At 38.3% G+C, this 21,413-nt stretch overlaps 2 protein-coding genes across 5 annotated transcripts in view; one reads left to right on the plus strand and one right to left on the minus strand.

The window, feature by feature from the left end:
• The window catches only part of FAM184B (family with sequence similarity 184 member B), a 43,068-nt gene extending 24,087 nt beyond the window's left edge, over positions 1–18,981 (plus strand). For 3 of the 4 annotated variants that reach the window (XM_042871503.1, XM_042871505.1, XM_042871504.1), the window contains 9 exons: positions 2,922–3,032; positions 6,675–6,887; positions 8,066–8,219; positions 9,351–9,463; positions 9,878–10,062; positions 14,135–14,252; positions 14,416–14,517; positions 15,111–15,316; positions 18,232–18,981. In XM_042871503.1, the coding sequence (XP_042727437.1) occupies positions 2,922–3,032; positions 6,675–6,887; positions 8,066–8,219; positions 9,351–9,463; positions 9,878–10,062; positions 14,135–14,252; positions 14,416–14,517; positions 15,111–15,316; positions 18,232–18,322 (1,293 nt within the window). In that variant the 3' untranslated portion in view covers positions 18,323–18,981. The remainder of the gene's footprint in view (positions 1–2,921; positions 3,033–6,674; positions 6,888–8,065; positions 8,220–9,350; positions 9,464–9,877; positions 10,063–14,134; positions 14,253–14,415; positions 14,518–15,110; positions 15,317–18,231) is intronic. The other variant, XM_042871506.1, reaches the window with a different exon arrangement.
• MED28 (mediator complex subunit 28) lies at positions 18,186–21,412 on the minus strand. The gene is made up of 4 exons (XM_042871507.1): positions 21,254–21,412; positions 21,087–21,153; positions 20,486–20,598; positions 18,186–19,853 (listed from the first exon to the last, which is right to left on the minus strand). Exons 1-4 carry the CDS (start codon positions 21,410–21,412, stop codon positions 19,656–19,658), a joined length of 537 nt encoding a protein of 178 aa, XP_042727441.1. The 3' UTR covers positions 18,186–19,655.
• Position 21,413: the final 1 nt, after the last annotated feature.

Genomic DNA, 21,413 nt, shown 5'->3' on the forward strand with positions numbered 1-21,413 from the left:
AGAAGGTTGGGAAGCTCTATTGAATTCCCAGAGCAAAGCTGCAAATGAAGTAGATGAGCTAAAGCATCAAATAATTCAACTGCAGCAAATGACTTCTACCAAACAAAGCCAAAACAAGAGAGGCTCTGAACACATGTGAGAGCTTAATCAGGTGGCTTACTCTTAAACACTCAAAGCCACAGCATGCAAAAATACACTGAAATCAATGTCATTTTTCTTCCAATGTTCTTTCTTGTTTTAGGGTTATTCTATAGAAATCAGTCTTGTGGGATTCTTAGACCTCCGGCCTCGTTCAATGGAACACTGACTCATGTTCATAACTTCAAGAGTTGCTCAGTGATAGCAAAGGAACTGTTGATATCCTTAAAGTGAAATTGATCTAGACCAGGGTAGCATTCAACTTCTATAACTAAGAAGTGGAAGGAAACAAATCAGACTTTCTCTGTTGAGGTTCAATTGAAACACAAACTTTCAAAATTATTTTTAGTAAAGAACAAAGTGTGTTCTTCTGAAAAGCTAAACAGAAGTAATACCAGAAATAGTCAGTACGATGACTGGTTGTATCCTGAGAGTTCCCTCTGTACAATGTCTTCCCCTGTTGACTGTCCAGACAGAAATCTTTTCTGTGTGAGGATGTATAGATAGATACAGAAATATATATTTAATTCCTGGAAGTCTGTTAATGCTAGCGTTGTGTAAAATTAGAATTGCTATTGGAAACGTAACAAAAAAAAACCAAATCACCCCCTGTACTTTTCCGAAGAACTGAAGTTGTCCTTGAGGGAGCCTCCATACTTGAAAATGAGACACGCACCCAAAGCTGAAGCAAAATAGGAAAACAAACAAACAAAAAACAACAACAACAACAAAACCCCAACCAGACCTGGACTGAAAATGAGTCATACAACCCTGCATGGTTATAGTTCAATATTGTTTACTGAAATACAGCACTTTTCAACAGAGAATACCCACTGAAGTAGAGTATTCCCTACAAGATGGGTAACGGTCCCCAGAATTCCACCTTGGTTTTGTCAAGTTATATAACAAATGTGATTTATAAATTATGAAAGGTGTAGCTAATTAAAAAAGGTATGAATTAAAAGACACAAAGAACTTGCATTGTAAAGGCAACTATCAGTTCCATAAGGGGAAGACTTGTCTGAAGGAATGCTGTTAAATGGGTTGGAAGATTCATAATGAAGCATATGAAGGTAATCAAGTTAATCTAAAACTTCAAGCAAGCTGCAAAAAGCAGGAGGTAGAAGTGTTCTATTTATAGAAGCTCTAATTCATCTGTTTTTAATCTTATTGGTCACAGTGACATCATTTGATTTATCCTTACTGGAGGCATTTTGAATCATAAAATGGAGGATTTTCTTGCTATGGTTTTACTAAGAGGAAAAGAAAAAAATGGAGGGGAAAAAACGTCAAGCTGATGTATTTTTGCATAAAGCTCCAGAGGCAGGAAGGTGACTTTATCCTTGATGTGACGAACTGCCTTCTTAGCAACACTTAGAATTACATGCTTTTCATGTGGCAGCTGGAGTGATTAATGTGAGTTCACTCCTGAAGAAATATGTATTGTGGGTGTATTCCAATTTCTGACTTCAATTTCCATGGATCTCTGCTATGAAATACTCAAATACTTTGATTTAATCAAAATTTGGCATTGTTTAGGCTGAGAAGCTAGTTCTACAAAGTGTTAGTAAATGGGTTTGGAAGGCAAGTGTTCTTACTGACACGACCACTAGTTACAAATGAAAACATGAGTGTGTATGCATGACCTTATTTAAGTTAAGTCACAAAGAATGATTGTCTTTGTGGATTCAGACAAGTGTCCTGAGCAGTGCCCTCTCTCACTGTGTTGCAAATGGCTGAGCTTTAATTTTCTTATTGGTACACATTAGCGACAATTGACTTAAGACATTCTTCAGAGAATTCCACCTTTGTGAGAAGTGCTGTGATAAATTCTGTTATCTTACCTAGCAGTCCTTTGTAGATTTGCAGTCTGTAATGTTTCTGTGCAGTAGGAACACCAGTGGGGGCAGAAATGCATTGAAATGTAGGGAGATGTGTTTAATTTTAAGCATGTGTTTTAACGTGCAGTGATGCTCACACTCAGTGTGTGTCTAAGCAGTTTGCCAAACTAGAGTGTAAATTAAGGCCAGATCTATTCTTCATCTCCTACTGTATTTTGTGTGATGTGTTTCTCAGGATCTTATTAGACAAAAGAAATAAACACATATTAGAGCAGACTGTAGAACTGAACAATCAGGCTGGTCAAGTGTTCTATAGACCTCTGTTGTTGCTTTTTGTTTTTCTCGGTTTTAATGCTGCTGTACCTTTCCAAGTTCAACATCTTTGAGAATAATCAAAACTCTTGCAGATAAGTTCTGAAGTCATGGAAGGAGTCCTGTCACTTAATGCTATGTTTTGTAGTCCCTTCCAGATTCTGGAGGCTAGGAATTGTGTTAAGTGCTCTTCAGAAGAATTCATTTCTGTTTATGAAACTGCTGAAGTTTGTGCATTTGTGCACTACCACTTCTCATAAAGGAATCTATGAGAGTAAATTATTTTATCTGGTTGTGAGAGATCTGTGTGTGAAGATACGGTGTTTCAAGGAGGGTAGTTGCACTATGAAGTGTAAGCCTTACTAAAAGGACTTTGTTACATGCAGTATTGTTTTATGAGGATGGTTTTGTACAAGTTATACTTAAAATGATGTTACAAGCTCTTCACGCAAGTCAGATCAAACTTAAATGCTGATCATTTCATAATATAGTTGTTTTTTTTTTAAGTAGATGTTTATTACTTCTAGGCTACAAATATTATTGCTTATAATCATCTCTTCTTAGAGCGTTGCAGAAAGTTACTAAGGAAATCTTAAGTAAATTGTGTACTCTTTTGTTTCTGGACTTAAGGAACTCCAGACGCAGCTAGAGGAATTTAAAAGAAAATCTGAGTGTGAAATAAAGCAACTAGAGAAAGAAAAAGAAGCCCTAACTGGGAAACTTCAAAACTCTTCACTTGAGGTAAGCTTAGTCATAAATGTAAGTTAGTAATAAAAGGGCTTTTCATTTTTTCTTCTGGATGACTCTTGATTACATGTGTAACAGGTTGCCCAGAGATGTGATGGATGCCCCATCCTTGAAGGTATTCAAGGTCAGGCTGGACCATGCTCTGTAAATATAAATGTCCCTGTTCACAGCAGGGAAGCTGGACTAGACGGCCTTTGTGGGTCCCTTCCAACTCAATTCTATAATTCTGTGTAATCATATTTGCTGTCATTGTCATTCAAGAAAATATGCAAGGTAGAAATAACAAAAACACTGTTCCTTAATGTCTATGAAGATTTTTGACATGCTTATTTATTTTGATAAATTTCATAATATACCAGTCTCTGGTGTTATATTATGGCTTTATGCTAAGGAATTTGTCTCTATCTGTGTTGTATGGTGACTCTGACTATTTACCTATGGGGCTACGTGGATTTGAAATCTTCTGTTTGTTTTTGTTTGTGTGTGTAGACATGTAAAAGGGCTTTCTTGTTTGCTTTCTTCCTTAAGCAAGAAAATTGAATGGTAAGAAAGATTGAGTGGCTCATTATTTTTGCTCTGCCTGCCTGATGAAGTAGCTGATGGGGTGACTGAAGCAGGTTAGAGCATGCAGTAGTTCATATATTAGCAATTATTTACGTGTCTATGTTCTCAAGATCAAAAATGAAGTAGAGAAAGCATCATGACTCCAAAGTAACTTTTAAGATTATGTACCTTATGTATTATTCCCTGTTGCAGTTATATCTAAGTTGCAATAGAAATTTGCTAACATGTATTAATCTGGAAATGAGTACCTGAGATGTTCTGCTATTAGACTATCCACCTGTGGGTATAGTTAGGTGCAAGCCAAGCAATGCAAATTTTCCAGACTACTTTATCTGCCAAAATATTTGTACAATAAAATGTCATGATTTGAAAAGCCATGCCTGCAGGTTGGATAATTTTCTGTAAACAAAACAGAACCCCTGTAAAGCAATTGCTTAATGAGGTAAAGAGCGCTTTCATCATGAGAAGTGTTTTCTACTTTTTCCTGCCAATCTGGGTTTTAAGAAGCCAAAATATTACCAAAGAAAATCAGAATATTCCCAAATACACAAAATCCTGTCTAGTTTAAAGTAATGGACAGCAACAGGAATTAGGTAGCTAACACTGCTGAACAAGTGAATTAGAGGTAACCGCTGTTGTTGTGACTGACTGACTGTAATTTCCATCACTTTGTATTTTCACTGCTTTTAAGCAGTTTCACTTCCAGGAAGTTCAGTAGGATCTTGCATAGCAAGAGATGAAACCTGAGATTTTTTTCTCAGCTGGCTTTTGTAATTTCTGAGTGGCTATAATAAGACCTCTTTCGGTGTTCAAAGACAGAGAAAGAACAGTTAGACCCATCAGGGGCCTAAGCAAGATGTTGTCCTACCTGCTTTCACTTTCCCCTTCCTTTTATACTGCTTGGTGTGTGGTATATTTCAGCATGGCATTTGTTGTGGTCATTTACTATATAATATCTGCTTTTCTCCCCATTCAGCTGTAATAGTTCTGAATGAAATGCAGTCCTCTGCCTGTTCCGGTACCAAACAGTTGCATTCTGACAGTCTATCCATTACTCACTGTTACAAATGCAGAATATAAATGTAGCTCTTAATGTTCTAAATTTCTGGCTAAGTCCTGGTTTTAGGTTTTATTACATATCTGCATGTCACTGTTTTCTACAGTGTTCTTCGTTGGGAGAATTTCAGATCAATCCAACTTGTGTTGGCTACCCAAGTGACTTCTTTGCATCTAATGCAATGTGCAGGTTCTTAGAAGTCAGTCATCTTTATTCTTTTCTAATCTTCCCTTAAGGGAAAAAAATATCCTAGTCTATTCAAAGCTGAAAACTTATTATGGTATGCTGGCATATGTAGTACCTGAAAGTTGTACTGATTTGAGGTATAAGGGAAAGAGATGGGTACTGTCCAACATGATAATATTGCATACATTTATGCATATATGTTCCATTGGAAGGCCTCAAAGAAATCAAAAGGCTTATTTCATGAAATAATTATTGTTCAGGTTTTGCAGATGCAAAAAGTAAAGCAGTGAGCCATGAAATTACTTTTCTTGATGTCATGAATTCAGGCCAGAGCAACAGGAGAGGAAGCCTGTTTCCTATCTGCTAGTCCTATGATACTGTGAGTTCATAGTAGATGCAAGGAATGCTGAGAAAATATTGTTGCTAACTACATAAAGCAAGTAATATAGTGTGCATCATATTGTATGTTATATTCACAGCATCATGTGAGTATGAACAGAAGCGCTAAAAAACAATCCAGTGCATCCTGCAGTCTAACAGTGGTGTGAAAATGGAAATGGTTCCTCTGAAGCAAAAATTTGCATTGTTGCTGGTTTTTTTTGTTACTTTCTGAACCAGTTACTTGGAGGTATTGCCTCTAAGCAATTGAAATTACTGCACCAGAGAAATGAAGTAGTTTCAACTGACAATACTTTACTTTTATAGATATTTGGCTATTCACAGCCAACAAACAACCATTCACTGTATCACATTATGTTTCACACAGGGCGTGATTCCCAGCTGGGAACTTTGCAGTGGCTCAGCCCAGAGCTTCCGCCTCAGAGACTAGGCAATGTGCTGTTACTAATCCAGTTCTAACCTGGATGATATTTCACATCTAAAAATAGCTTTCTTAGCAGCATAAGGCATATTTTTGGTTGGGCTGACAGAGCTAGAGTACTGTGCAGAGTAGACAGAATCATGATAATTAGTCTTCTCTAGAGACTCACTTCAAAACTGCAGTATTTCCATATCACTGACTTTTTTATTTTTTTCTTGAAAATAAGCCAGATTTGCACCTATTTGGTGCCTTGGAAGGAAAGATATAAAGTCTCGTGTGGACTGAATGCTAATTTATTGGAGTCCTCCAATCCCTTACTTTTGCACAACAAGATCTGTTCAACAACTGTAAAGAGACTATTCTGGAATTACAAGGTACATAAAATAGAAGGGCAGGATTCATCAGAACCTTGGTGGCAGGCTTGTGAGTATCATCAAACAATTATAGCAGCTGTAGAGGTGTGCCTGTTGTGCTTGCTCCTGTCCCTGCAATCAGGACTTGCCATCTTGGAAAGCAGTTAACTGTGAAGTTAACTGAGGTAACTGAAGTAAGCCTTAAGACAGCAATAAAATAGCATTCTGTTATTATGTTGTTACTACTTCTACTGTGTTACTGCTTTGATGTAGTAGCACCATAGTAAGAGTAAAACTGAGTAGCATTTGAGTACCTTATTTTGTCTGTCATTTTAAATAAAGAAATTAAGTTTCTAAATGAAAATGTTTCAAATGATGAATTCAAATTTTCCTGCTTAATAGCATCGCTATGAAAAAAAAGCTTTTAAAGTTTGTCTTTGAATATTTTCAGTTGGGTAACCATTCTGGATTGCTATATTGGCTATCTGGAAAAAATCACTTAGCTCCCTTCTTCAGTGAAGCAAGGGGCTCATTGCATGAAACAAGCATCTTGCTGTTTTTCACAGAGCATCACGAGATCATAGAATTTGCTCAGATTTACGTAGTTCTTCTCCATTGTTAGTACAGCCATTAATCCTTTCCTGCTTTTCTGGCAGGTGGCTCAGCTGAGGCAAATATTAGACCAACAAGCAGATAATTTCAAGGAGTCACTGAAGAAACACAATCTGCAGTCCAGCAAAGAAAAGGAGAAGCTTTTGCAGGATCTTCAAAACACCATTAAAGAAAACGAGAACGTTAAACTGCAGCTGGAAGCGTCACATCAAAAAGTTTTAAAAATGTTGGAGAAAAACAAAAAACAGGAACTCAAGGTCAGTTTATGAGATATGAGTTTAAAAAACAAACAAGCAAACAAACAAAAAAAAAAAAAAACCACAAGCGTGGGCTAAACAGTGTTAGGAACCCCTGATATCAGCTCCCTTATTACCTGTTACCTTAACTGTATGCTGCCACTGTGGCTCATAAGGAGCTATTCTGTGATTTTGAAACCTTGTTATCTTAAGGGTTGGGTTTTTTGTTGGTTTGTGGTGGTGGTGTTTTCATTTTAACTTCTTTTACTGAGATCACAGTATGAATGAAATTATTTCTATAAAATACTGTGTCCTAGTCTGTAGTTAGGCTAAGATGAATGCAAATTTATTTTTATACTATATATAAGCTCCTGTTTTATTAACAGGAATCAGATGCTTTCAAAAAATGAATTCTATAGGTAGATAATGAAAGCTTCTAAAGGTTCGAGGGGATTTTTTTCAGTGACAAAATGTTAATGCAGTATAATGAAGTACTGAAGAAAATACTGTTCAAGTGGAAAAAAAAAAAAAAAAAAAAAGCTTAAAAGTCTAAATGCACTTGTAGCCTGGATTTAGTATGTCTCTTTTCTGTATTACATACGTTAGGGAAAACCTTTTTAAATGCATTTGGTAAAACCCCTATAAAAATGATTTAATGTTTTGTTTACATATTGAGAACCAAATCCCAGCTTTATCAAACCAAGCTGGAGGCAGTAGCTGATAAAAATGAAACTGGTAATAGGAGCTTGTTCTCAGAGCCACTACAGAGCAACTACTCCAGGAAGGTATCAGTAGCACTTCCAGTGACAACGTTCTGTCCAAGAAAGACTAAATGAAAGATAGAACCTTTGTCTGACACAGTGTGATAAGAAAAGGTATTCAGGTCAAATCTGGGTCTCTGGTGAATGGTAAAAATATTTTTTAGTGCCAAATAAGTATGTCACTGTTGTTATTTCATTTTGCACAACAAATCTAATAGAAGATATTGTGATAGTTTATCTTGTCCATATTAAGTTTTCGTTTTCATCTTCTGGTCATTTTTATTCTTATGTTGATGAAGTGTCACACAAAATGATGATGAAAATAATAAAAGTTCTGCAGTGAAAGACCAGATTCATCCAGGTTTACAAGTAAACCAATAAGGTGATACATAGGCTCTGACTACTTTCTTTTTTTGGGGGGGGGGTGTTTGCTTACAGGAGGCAGAAGAGCGTTTGAAAAAGGAGTTTAATGAGACTTTCAAAATCCAACATCAGTCTCATAGGCTGGAAATGCAAACCTTGGAAGAGAGAGCAAAGAAAGAATTACAGGATGAACTCGAGCAGATACAGAAGCAGCAAACTCTGTTGCTAGGTATAATGCCTTATGCATACACAGCTCCTACTGCTTGATGATATGCTTTGAAGTGGTGGTATTCAACCCAATCATTTTCCTTCCCATTTTCTGGATCATCTCCTTTCCCATACCCTACACTTCCAGCAATACATACTTAGCCTTTGTTTGTTGACCTCACTGTGCTGTCAGCAGCTTGTATACAGCATACAAGTATATATAAATGGATGTATTGAATAGGAAAATTGTAGTTGGTATATATATTCCCTCTTTTTTTCTATGTGGAGAATTATTATATGTGATTCAAGTCTTTCTGCTGAGTTCAGCAGTAAGATCTGTGGCTACATACATATTCTTTATTCAGTTTACAAAGCTCCCTGAATAGTTCAGATCTAAACAGAACACTGCGGTATGAGAACGTGTAATATCTCCAGGCCTACATTCAGGTTATTAAAGCTCACTTATAAAATGCTTCTTAACTAAAGAAATAATGATTTAGAAATACTTCAAGAATAAGAGGATCTGTTCTTGCTTTTTTTCAATCATTCTAATTTATTAGAAAGATTTGTTGCTCTCTAAAGTTAATACATTCAATAGATAATTTATGTTCTGCTTCTTCAAGGAAAATTGTAAGAATGAGAGAAGCAAGCATTGTTCTCCTTGTACTGCTATTTTGTAGACTGTGTAGAAGTTCCAGGATGGATCAAGTACATGACAGATCTGCTTATTTAAGTGTTGCATTTCGATAACACAAACAGAGCTCTCAGCCTTCGTTATGGCTTTTTATAAAACAGCAGTGGACTTTGCAATGAAGCTCAAGAGTGCTGCAGTTAAGTCCAAGGTTAGAAGAAGCAATTACAGTGACACAGACCTTACTTCTCTGATTCTGACACTGAGTTGTTGCAGTTGTAGCCCTGCATCTTTGTACTATTGCTTAGTTGAGTTGTCTATTAATAGGTTTGGCTTTTACCAGTGAGGATGTGTTCCTTTTTTTTTTTCTTTTTTTTTCTATTACTGTTTACTAATGGCAAAGGCACCAAGGGAGAAAGCAAAATGTAATGTATTAATGTTTGCATCAACATTGTCTATATCTACCTCCCCTGCCCACCTGGCCTCCAACTGCCCTAATTATTGTCCCTCTGGTGTTATTAGGATCTCTAAGGGTAGAAATTTCTGAGCAACAGACATCATGCACTAATCTCAAAAAACAAATAGAAGAGCTCCAAATGGAGTTGAGGAGCGTGAGGACCTTGAAGAAGCAACAGGCAAGAATCCAGTTCCTATTTCATTATCTTATTATGTTTTCTGAAAGCAGTAATATCACTTTTCTCTGTCTGAGCATAATATTCTCTTGCAGAAATACAGTCGGTTTCCTTTCTTCATGTCGTACTTAAAAAATGTTAACCTTGCTTATCAGCTTTTCCCTACAGGCAGACTTTTTTTGATTTAAAGATTGAGTCTTCAACGCAAGTAAATGAATGAGCATTACAAAAATGTATGTTTTATGGAGAATATAATGCATGTTTGGGAAAATGTGATCACAGATTTTTGTCACACACATAGAATTTCACATAAATTTGATAAATCAGTTCACTCTAAATCAATGCATGCAAGTCCAATGAGGTCTTCAGGTTAAATTATAAGAGGCTATGAGTAAATATTTTTTTGTATTTTCTTAGGAAGGAAGCAGCCAGAACCAGATCAGATCTCTTCATGATGAACTGGAAAAATGTCAGAGTGAAATTTCTGAGCTCAAAAAAGAGAACTCACTTTTGAAGGACACAATGGAATTACTCAGTGCTGAGTTGGAGACACAGAAGCACGAACCTGCACTGCTTCAGGATAGGGAGAGACAACACAAAAGGTTTGCCTTAATTTCACTTCACAGTGCTTTCTAGGGAGTGTTTTATTGAAGCTAGTAATAGAGATGTTCAAACTGTAATATTAGAATTTCTTTTTTTAAGTACTAATTCTACTTATAGATACTGGGAGTTCTGCAAAACCAATAGTATCATATTATTTTTTCCAACCATTCTGAAAAGCACTTGAAATAATTGTTCAGTTCTACATCACGGAGAAATTTGTCCAGTGTGGCCTCACAGGGGTGACCAGAAAAAAGCTGCATAACGCTGACTGAGTTTGAAAAGGATTGGAAACAGTAAATCCTCAAGTCATTCAAGACATATTAAAAAAATGTAGAAGTCTCTGAGAATAAATGTTAGCTTTTTAAACCCACTCTCTGTAGCTGAAAACAATGGTAAAAGCAACACCTGGGAATGCTGTATGTACTCTCTGTGATTGTACTGTGGCTGTAGCAGCCAGTTTTGCCCTGCAGGGTGAGGCAGTCAGAGCAGAAACTGACAGAGCCTCTGTGCTCACAAAAGTCTGGGCCTGTAACATGCTGTCCGGGCACAGAAGGGCAAGCTCATAGTCCTGCCTGTCTTTCAGAAGGTGGACTGCATCCTGTTAGTGTCCTGAGCCACAGGCTCAGAGCATGCATTGTGTTGCAGTAGTAGCAGTGTCCCCATGTCCTCACAAGAAACTGGAGTACTTACTTTTTACGTGGGAAACAAGATTGCAGTTGGCCGGTGCATTTCTATGGCCATTGAATCCTTTGAAGTTTCTGGGTCATAATATTTAACACGTTCTGTTTGCAAAGGGGTTGAGGGATCTGGCACAGGAATGCCTTTTAGTTCATTTCTGCAGCTGTGTGGAATGTATGCTCCCCACTACTCCATCTATATGTATAAGAGGAGCTTTTAAATTACGTGCTTCATAGTCTAGAGAAATGCACTCAAGGGATGTGCCTCTGCAGGCTGTCAGAGTGGCCAGAGTAATGTTATTGCTGTCTACCAGTTGGTGGATATTTAAAGAATGAGAGAGAAAGTTTTTTCCTCTGCATTCTTTGGAGAAATACTGAAAGTGTCTTTCATTTTAAGCTTTTGAAACAAGATAACAGAAAGAATTGCAAGCAGAGTTTCATCAGTGCCCTCCAGCTGCCTTGGAGGAGTTGAGAACTTCTGTTCATGAAGAGAAGAATTAGTCACATGTCAGCAGCGAGGTCTGAAAGGCCTCAAAATGGTAATGCTGCTGGCTGGAGGATAATCTTTACAGGGGATAGATGGTGTAGCTCTTCTGTAGTAAACAGAAGCAGCATTAATGGAAATTATGTAAGGAGAAATCCTTCAAATAGGAGGAGAAAATCAAAGAGCTCAAATGGTTGTAGGCATCTGATGCAGCTGCTCTGAGGTTAACTGATAGAAAATGTGGAACATCAGCCTGCAGGTCTTGTTTTGCTTTTGCAGGGCCAATAATTCAGGTAAGGCAATAGTTAAATTGGTGAGTGTATAAAAATAACAGCTTTTTACTGTAACCTTAACATCAGTCACCTTGTCTTCATTAATATATTTGTTTCTACTGTTAAAGTGTACAGTTGTTTCTACTCATTGTGGCTTTTTATCTGCAAAACTTGCCAAATTTTTGTAACTGATTATTTAAAATTAACACTGCTACTGTTGCCAAGTAAGTATAGCCAGTAAACTGCTTGAAGTAATCTTTTCTGTTCTCCTCAGTTGTGAGAATTCCACCTCAGGGACAGAAACATTCTATAAGGATTAGGACCAGAACAGTGAAAGGTTTTTTATGTTTGTTTGTTTTTAATGGGAAAACAAATCCCCAAATGAAAAAGTTTCTCTAGGGTACGATGAAGCAGTAGCAAACAAAAGGCAGTAAGATAATATGATTCTTCAATAAATGTATTTCATCTTGGGGGTTGGCATCAAAAAGCAATGTTATGGATGGACTCAAAGTATTGGGCATTTTTTAGTTTTTGATTGATGGTGCTAATGAAATAATAGTATTTTTCAGAATGTATTGTCTGTTAAAGACAAACACTGTGAAGGCATTTCTGTAATGTTTCTTGCTATGTTTAGAATGGTGGTAGGCATTATTAACTATTTCTAATTGCTTGCTATGATGGGATCAAAGTATAGCATCGAAGTCTCATCTTAAAATCTTAGAGATTCCAATCTAATTTTACTTAATTCATATTATATTAAATACATGATTCTACATTTTGTCACACTTGAGCATTAGGATTGATGTATAAACTAACCATAGACAGAATACCACTACTATCATATAAAAAACCCTCCACTTCCTGAAGGTTGAAGAATGAGTGCTTCTTCTCCAAAGAACTTGGCCCTTTCTCACTGTTGTAGTTCAGCCTTGGACTGCAAGTGATGTGATGAAGTCAGATCAGTCAGCAGAAGCCCCAGAGCTGTGCTGTTAGCTGCCTTTCTAGCCACTAAAAGACCTGAAAACTGTGTGCTTTCATCAATGATGATAAACTAGTATTAAAACATGAAAATTCAGAATTATTTTAATACTAATGAAAGGTTACTGGTAGTAGGCCTCAAAATGAAACATAAAAAAAGAACTGGATGTACTAAAACAAGATCACCAGAAGGAAAACAAAACTGTTATCTGATTTCAACAGCACTCAGGCACATCTCTAAGCAAAGAGCTTCTCCTTAGAAGCTGGGTATGTCATTTAAATAAGCTGTGACTCATACTGGCAGTGAGTTCTGTTTTAAATTATTATTATTCCTCCTGTATGTATATATTTAAATTACTTATGGATAGAATATGATGAACACTGAAATAGAAGCGTATAGGTTTTTCCTTTGCGAGCAAAACTAAAGATGCATTGTAATAAACTGATTACTGTTTAAAGGAAACCATTATACAGTTTTAGAATAATAAATTAAACACTGTGCTTAGCATCTTACAGTGTTATGATGTATAAAATCATCTTTGTCACAAATGCTTCCAGAGACCTTGATCGATCATCTTGCACTCAATTTTGTTCAGCACAGCAGCTGAACAAAATTAAAGTTAAGCTCCTCTTGCTCATTCTCACTCCCTTCAAATTTCTCGGGATATTCTTGAACTGCAACTCCCACTTTATCATGGAAGTAGATGCATTTTGCAGCCTTCTTTGGATGTAAGTAGTTCTGTGGTTCTTCAGGCTCCCACAAATAGCTTTTGTTTTCGATGTTGTCGTTTACTCAAATCTCAGCTGGGCAGCATAGCTCCAGTAGAGACCTTCTTGCAAGTAGGCAGGTCTTTGGACACTTATATATTCATATCTAAACTGTGAGATACACTAAATCAAAAGTGTAATATTGGGTTTTTCTCATTCAAATTTTTCTTCTCACCAAAAAAAAAAAAAAAAAAGGTATTCTGTAATGAACTTCACTATACAGTGAAAGGAAATGAACTTCATGGCTCTCAGTTTCCTGAGCAGCAAAATTCATAAAATTGGCTGATGAAATAATCAGTTGTTTTTTCCATGGTTTCATCAAACATATGTTTCCACACCATCTTTAAGAAGGTGTAAATTCTAATTTGAATCTTTTTTCTTGATTGAGGCATTTAAAGAGCAGAAAGCTTACTACAGGCATTGCCTTAGAGGATTCACTAAAGCAGCAAACCATCCGAGCCTCTTTTTTAAATAAAAGTTATAGGAAGCTTGTATTTCTGAGCCCTCCGTCAAATATGTTTGGAATTGGCCTGTAGACTCCAAAATTATTGGGTCAGAAAGAGAACAAGTAAATAGATATGGATATGAATAGATAGAGCAGTACAGATTTTTCTCGTTAGTAAACTAGATAGGTAATATGATGTGCAAGCTTAATTAGTATTTTACTAGGGCTGGCTTTTACAGTGGGTAGGCAGTTTGGTTTGGAACTCCACAGTGTTCTGTGTTTATATATAGTCTACGTACACGTGCCCGTTTTTAAAAGTATTGTTCTATTGAAGACTCCTAATTATGTCCCCATGTTTTAGTCTTGGGATTTAAACTACAGCTCAAGTATCTCTTGAACCTGGCCTAAGGAATATTTTTGTTGGTCTGCATCCTTTCTTTGGCACAGACTTAAAAAATTAGAAGAAAACACAAGAAAACCAGAATCCAGACCAGAAGATATACACCTTATAAGCTGCCTGCAAGATAAACTAAGTGAGAGAGAAGAAATTATTAAGCAGCTGGTGGTAAGATACACTTTTACATGGTGGTATGTATTTTGGCATCTGTTTGAAGGCACTGTTCAGTGTTTTGCACATTGCTTCAGATTGATACTTTCTCTCTGCTCTGTAAGTATTTAACATAAATATGTTTACATACCAAAGAACATATAAATTTCTTTTCCCTCAGGAAGGAAGAAAATTTCAGCATTCACTTTTAGCCAGTACTGAATCTTACAGAAATCGATCTTTTTCTTTCACCCCTAATCCTGGGTGTTTGACTCCTATGAAGGTAAGATAGGTAATTCAATTAAAATTACAGATCATGATGTTTTGCCCCTTTTTGAGTCGTACAAATAACCAGAACAGAAAAGATCCTGTTAATTTCCTATAGTAATGTTATTCAGTAGAATTCTTTCCAATAGGCTCACCTGTGAGCAGGTTCTGAGTAAAACATAAACTCAGCAGAAGTGCATTGATACAAGTTTTTAAGCAAATACAAAGCAGTGGATTCCCAAGCAGCTCAGTCTTCCACTGGATTAAGCACTGCTATCGATTGCAAGTAACTGGAAGCTACTTTGATGTTGTATGTATCAAGAAGGACTTTGAATTTTGATTTGTGCTACTTGCAGTTTGTCCCTGATCAGCACCTAACTGAGTTCTGTGTATATCTAAAACCTCAGAGTCAAATATACAAGTTGTTTTAATCAGACTACCTAACCCCATAGGTGCTTACAGCATACCCCGGAAAGAATGTATTCTAAATTAGAAAAAGATGGGAAACTTCATTTTTGCATGCTCCTCCCACATTGCCTAGGAATGAAGTATTGTTTTTATAGTATAAGTGTGAAAAACATATGTGTGATAGTTTTTCTTTTTTTAAAGCAGCAGAAGAGACCAGTTGAGGTGCCCAGTCGTGTTGTCAGTGTACCAAATTTAGCTTCCTACGCAAAGAGCTTTTTGAGTGGTGACTTGAGATCAAAAAGAAATGCTCCTCAAATAACAAAATCAACGAGCTTAGACCAGAGTCCTGGATGCCTCAGAGTGGGCTCTCCAACAGCACAGACTTCAGACAGCAGCACTTCCACAAGGTATTTGTTTATTTTGATGTGGTTTCAAGGAATTTCAGTGAATTTGTATTCTGAATCTTGTAGACATCCAAGCACATTACAGGTCTGGAAATAAACAGCGATGTAAGATTCCTGTCTCTTAGTGAATTCCATGTGATCAATTTTCTCTAGATAGACCCAGAATTTAACTGCAAGTGTAGACTAATAACTGCCCAGCAGAGCTTATCATTACAAGTGTACCAGATACAAAGGGAGAAGCACTGGAAATATTGGAGTGGTTAATAATGAATGTGGCTGTTTAAAGCTTTGAGTCCCTATCAGTAATTCTGTTGAAGATATGTTTCTTACTTTTGTCTCCTTGTTTTGCACCCAGTTGATGTAACTTTTATGTTAGGAGACATTTGAATGACCCTAGGCTAATCATTTGGCAAAGGGTTTAGAGACTCAAAAACTTAGTGGTCTCTCAGTGTCACATCAAGATCTTTTGTTGTTCTTGATTTCAAACAACTTAGCTTAGTGGGTTTGTGCTGAAAAGCTTGTTTTTTCTTCAAATTTATGAGCTATTATTTAAAGGTTTAAGATTTTCCAAATGTAAATTAACTCTAGGAAAGAGTTAAAAATATATGTAGTTAATACTATATATAGGTACAATTATACTTACATGTAAAAAATTACCAGTATACTTCAGGACAAAAGCCAGCCTTCCCAACTACATCCTAGTGGACAGTAATTACCCTGTACATTGAATACTGTGGAGTTATTTCCTGGAAGGCAGATGGTGCTGACTCCTGCCAAAGACAGTAACACAGATTGCTGGCTTGAATCCAGCTTGGCAATTCCTACATCTTAGAGTTGAAAGCATTGTGTCATGCCAGATGACTGCCATGGCAAATCAGATTTGTATTTTAAAGAGTAATACATAGGGACATTAAGAGTAGCTTGACTGCTGCTTATTCTTTTAAATCCATCAGTCATAAAATGGCTTGGCAGGATGACATGGGATAAAACATTAGAGGGAAGAGGGACCCTAGAAAGCTGGTCAGTATTTTCAAGGATCGTGTCCTATAAGCCCAGAAGCAGTACATCTCAAGAAAGAGGAAGGTAGGCAAGAATACCAGGAGGCCTCCATGGATCAACAAGGGACTCCTGGACTTACTTTGTCATAAAAAGGAAATGTATAGGCAGTGAAAGCAGGAACAGGTTATCTAGGATGACTACCAAGAAGTCTGAGCAGCCAGGGATCAGGTTAGGAAAGCTAAAACCCAGGTAGAATTAGATCTAGCCAGAGACATAAAGGGGAAAAAGAAGAAATTCTACAGGTTTACCAGTGATAAAAGGAAGGCCAGGGAAGATGTGGACCCTTTCTGGATGGAAACTGGAGATGTGATCACGAGAGATACGGAGAAAGCTGATGTACTCAATGACTTCTTTGCCTCAGTCTTCACCAGCAAAGGCTCTATCCACACTGCCCAGGTTGCAGAAAGCGAAGGTAAAAACTGGGAAGGATCTGCCCACTGTAAATGAAGATTGACCACCTAAAGTGCACAAGTCCATGGGACCTGATGAGATTCATCCACAGGTTCTAAGGGAAACTGGCAGATGAAGCTGCCTAACTGCTGTCCATCTTATTTGAAAGGTCATGGTACTCTGGTGAAGTTCCCACTAGCTGGAGAAAAGGAAAAATAACCCCAATTTTCAAGAAGGGGGAAAAAAAGAAGATCCAGGGAACTACAGGCCACTCAGTCTTACCTCTGTGCCTGGCAAGATCACGGAGCAGATTTTCCAGGCCTTACTAGGGTACATGGAAAATAAAGATGATGTGATTAGTGGTAACCAATATGACTTTGGGAGTGTCAACTGATGAAAGATTTGAAGATGAACTAGCAATGTGCAGTTGCAGCCCAGAAGTCCAACTGTATCCTGGGTTGCATCAAGAGAATTGTCACCAGCAGGTCGATGGAGATGATTGCTCCTCTGCTCTGCTCTTATGAGCCTCCACCTGGAGTACTGCATCCAGTTCTGGGGCCTCAAACAGAAGGACATGGAGTTGTTGGAGCGGATTCAGAGGAGGATCATCAGAGGGCTGGAGCACCTCCCCTACAAGGATAGAGCTGGGGCTCTTCAGATTGTAGAAGAAGGCTCCTGTGATACCTTACAGTGAGATGCTGGTACCTGAAGAGGGCCTACAAGAAAGCTGGAGAGGGGCTTTTTAAGAGGGCATGGAGCAACAGGATGAAGGGAAATGGCTTCATACTGCAAGAGAGTAGATTTAGATTAGATATTAGGAAGAAATTCTTTACTGTTAGGGTGGTGAGACACTGGAGCAGGTTGCCCAGCATGGTTGTGGATACCCCTTCACTGGAGGCATTGAAGGACAGGCTGGGTGGGGCTTTGAGCAACCTGGTCAGTCGGAGGTGTCCCTGCCTATAGCAGGGTGGTTGGGATTAGATAACATGAACTATGATATGAAGTCATATGTGCTACCATAAACTAAGTGAAATTAACACAAGTGTATTAAAAGCATCTTGAATCCTGAAAATTTGGGGATTATGTAATAGATCAGTTATAGAGACCAATTAACATTAAGATAAAATGTTCTAAATAAAACTTCTGTCCAATTTTCATGCACCAACTGTATATTTAAGTGAATTGCAGCTGCCATTTTGTTTTTCAAAACTTCCTATTATTATGCTTCTGAGATGTCAAGAATTACTTTCAAACATTTCTCCGTTGCTGCTTAGCTCCTTTTCACACTCTCCTTGTCTTAATTCCAGTGCTCTTAGCCCAGTTTTTGTCTAGCTGGCACAGATCCCACAGTTATGTGAACACAGATCTGTTCATTGGATTTTAATGTTTTTCTGGAAAAAAAAAAAAAAACCTACATACTAAATATTGTTAAGATTGTAAGCAATGCTAACGTTTATTTGTTTGCACAGGATGCATGGCAGTGAACCACCACAAACCAAAGATGACCAAATACAAGACCCTGAGCATCAAGAGTGGTTTACTAAATACTTTTCTTTTTAAAGCAGGTAATTTACATACTCCTCAGATTTACCAGAAAAGCTGTTTGTTTTCTGCTAGGGAATGTTAATCTAATAAGTTCTGCAACAAAAAGTGTTGAAATAATTTCCAAGGATATTGTTAGGAACAACAGCACTCTCTTACATCTAATTATAATGGAATTACAGGCATAGATTTCAGCAAAATGCATTTTTTTAATAACCTCTGTTTAAAAAAAATAAAAAAAAAAGAAAAAGCAAAATTCTTAATACTGCTATGTAAAATTACTTTTTACTCAAGAGAATGTATCATTCCACAATTACATTAAATATTCATTTTGTCCTCTAATGTCCTGCTACAGACTCCAGTTGAAGATATTACTTCTAAGTAAGTGATTTCTCTAGGTTTATATGCTTGCTTCATCAGCTGTTTTTGCATAGTAATGTAATTTTGTTTTAAATTGGTTTCTTGTAAAGTTGTTTTATGCTGAGCAGCATGTGATACACATCTAAGAATAGCAAGTTTACAGCAAGCTGTTTTAAAAATGTTTTCTGCTTAGCTTAATGGACTGTTTTGTATAGCGTTGTCATGTAATGTTCCTGGTGCACTTCAACTTGTGTAACAGTCAGCCTGATGAATCAGGATAGTATGTAAGTGCGAACATTAAAACTTGCTTGTAAGTGACCAACTTTCATGGCTTAGCAAAATAGTGTTATGCTGAAGTGTGAGTCAGACTGAGGCACAGATTTCCAGATTTATGGGAACTGCATACATTGTCCCCATATTGCTCTGACACCCAGCAAAATGCCTCGTGGGTGAACAACTGAATTTATCAAGCCACACCAACCACCTTATTGCTGGGAGGAATGGTGCTATTCACAAAAAGGCACCCGTAAATAAAATAACATTCAGGTAATTCCTCAACAAACACAGGGAGAGGGAATTGTCCAACTAGCACTCTAGTGTTATACATTGGATAGCTCATCTGCAACTGCTGGAGGATTTGAATCCCATTTTACTCCTCAGCTACATGAAGAAATTAAGCACTTGCAGAGAGACATCCATCCATCCTAACAAGAACCTTTGTGTATATTTGCATCATACTAGCAAGATACAATCAGGGGAAAGCTAGGACCATCCTTTCCAGAAAGAACAGGATGTATTGTGGAAAGTACACTTCTACCAGAAAGCATTCTGAACAGGAACTCTATACTTTCAATTTAAATATAAAACCAAAGTGTTTTTTTTCTCCAAAAAAAGAGTATTTATTTAACTTAATTCTATCTTATCTGTTTATATTTGTAGTACAAATTACATTATACAAAAAAACAGATGAAGTAAAAAGACTATCAGGTTTTCATGTTTGCTTCATTGGAGCAGGAATGTTAGCAGATGCCTGTTCCAGGTATGCTAAGGGACCTTGGGGCATTTCTGCAGGTTTTTTGTGCTGTACGCTGATATCTTCCAGGACTTGTTGCCAGTGCCGCAGTTTACTCAAATGCTTCTGAATTAATGCTTCTTTTCTTTGTAATTCATTTCTTAACTCTGAAACATCCTGTGGGTGAAAAAAATAGGTATTAGTAAACAGGCAGCAATGCTAGGAGTAATAAAGAACCTTGCTTAACATACATCAAATTTTTAAGCTTGGCTTTTCAAGCTCATCTTAAAGGGATGCTTAAAAGTCCTTAAGTGACAAGTTCCTGCACATACACTAGGTTACCTATGTCAGAGCTTGGGAAGTAACCAGGAAGCACTTCTGTGCTGTGTGGGTGATAAAGGCTGCATAGTTTCCTTCTGTAGATTTACTCAAAAGGCCAATTGTGGGCTGTGTGCACCAGGGGACTCTGCTTGAACGGGGGTTGGACCTGAAAGTCTCCTGACGTCCCTTCCAACCAACCAACAGTTCTATGATCATTACTCTAGCAAAACCAAATTCATTTGTTTCTTCAGATGAATCAACATTATTTGCGCTCTGTTCTCCCCAGACCACCAGGCATCCTATCCCACTTCCTTAGATTTGTGCTGAGAGCTACACTGACAGCCAGGTTTTACCAACTTCAGGCACAGTGAGAAACCCAAAATTAGTGCAAATGAGGCAATTTACCTGCACTGCTGCGCACCATGTCTGGTCCAGCGCAACAAAGGTAAACCAATTTAGCATACCTCTTCAATTATAATTTAGCATACCTCTTTAATTACTTGTTCTGGTTTCTGGACAGACAGCTGCAGTCTTTTTTGTAGAAAAAAGCATTCCGTTTGCCTTGCAACATCCAGAAATTTCTGGATGCACTGATCCACACCTACAGGTAGAACAGCAACAGGGAAAGACAGAAAAGATTCTCAGAAAGCCACCGCAGGCCCCTGGTGACATTTGAGTGCATGCTGCTAAGTACACCTTTTGCTACACCATCTGGAATAAATCTTACACTCTTCTGGATGGGATTTCTGGCACACGGCAATAGCACAAGGCGTGTATTAACTCTCTGCATCAAACACTGCTTCGCAAATTCTCAGCACTTACCTTAAAGGTGCAAGAAAACATTTTTTCCCCGGTAGTTTTATCGTGTTTTCTATAATGATAAAGAGCGGTATAATAATCCGTGCACTGTGGCTGAACAAGAAACGTTGGCAGCAAGCCCAAGCGGCCGGCTCAGTGTAAGGCTCACAATACAGCGTACTGACAGGATGCTCCCCTTTCGCACCACGCCGCTACCAACGCTCTCCCACCCGCACACGTAACCCGAGCGCGCAGCCACAAAGCGGAGCTCGGCCACGCGCCGGGCCTCACCGGTGCGGATCTCCTCCTGGTCGGTGCCATTCACGTAGTCCTGGCTGACCAGCGAGGCGAAGCAGGCCTGCGGGGAGGGAAGCGCAGAGGTGAGGGCGCGGCGCTGGGCGGACCCCCGCCCCCCTCCTTTTCCCCCGGCGGGGGCGGCCCCGCCCCCCCCCCGGCACCTCGAAAGACGCTTCCAGCTCGTCCACCAGCGTGTTGTTGGGATTGCGGGGCCCCGTCGGAGGCGGGATGAGGCCGGCCGGCCCGACCCCGCCGGGAGGTCCGGGCGGCGGGGGTCCCGGCGGCTGGTTGGCGAACATCCCGCCCAGCGCGCCCGCCATG

This window comes from Lagopus leucura, unplaced genomic scaffold (assembly GCF_019238085.1).
Source record: "Lagopus leucura isolate 7727_CA_CO unplaced genomic scaffold, USGS_WTPT01 Super-Scaffold_100004, whole genome shotgun sequence".
NCBI lineage: Eukaryota > Metazoa > Chordata > Aves > Galliformes > Phasianidae > Lagopus > Lagopus leucura.

Excerpts from the sequence above, each read along its gene's own strand:
- MED28 (XM_042871507.1), bottom strand. The coding sequence starts at position 21,412 with ATGGCGGGCGCGCTGGGCGGGATGTTCGCCAACCAGCCGCCGGGACCC. Across the intron at positions 21,154-21,253 it reads AGCTGGAAGCGTCTTTCGAG|GCCTGCTTCGCCTCGCTGGT; the intron begins GTGCCGGGGGGG and ends CCCTCCCCGCAG. Across the intron at positions 20,599-21,086 it reads CCAGGAGGAGATCCGCACCG|GTGTGGATCAGTGCATCCAG; the intron begins GTGAGGCCCGGC and ends TTCTACCTGTAG.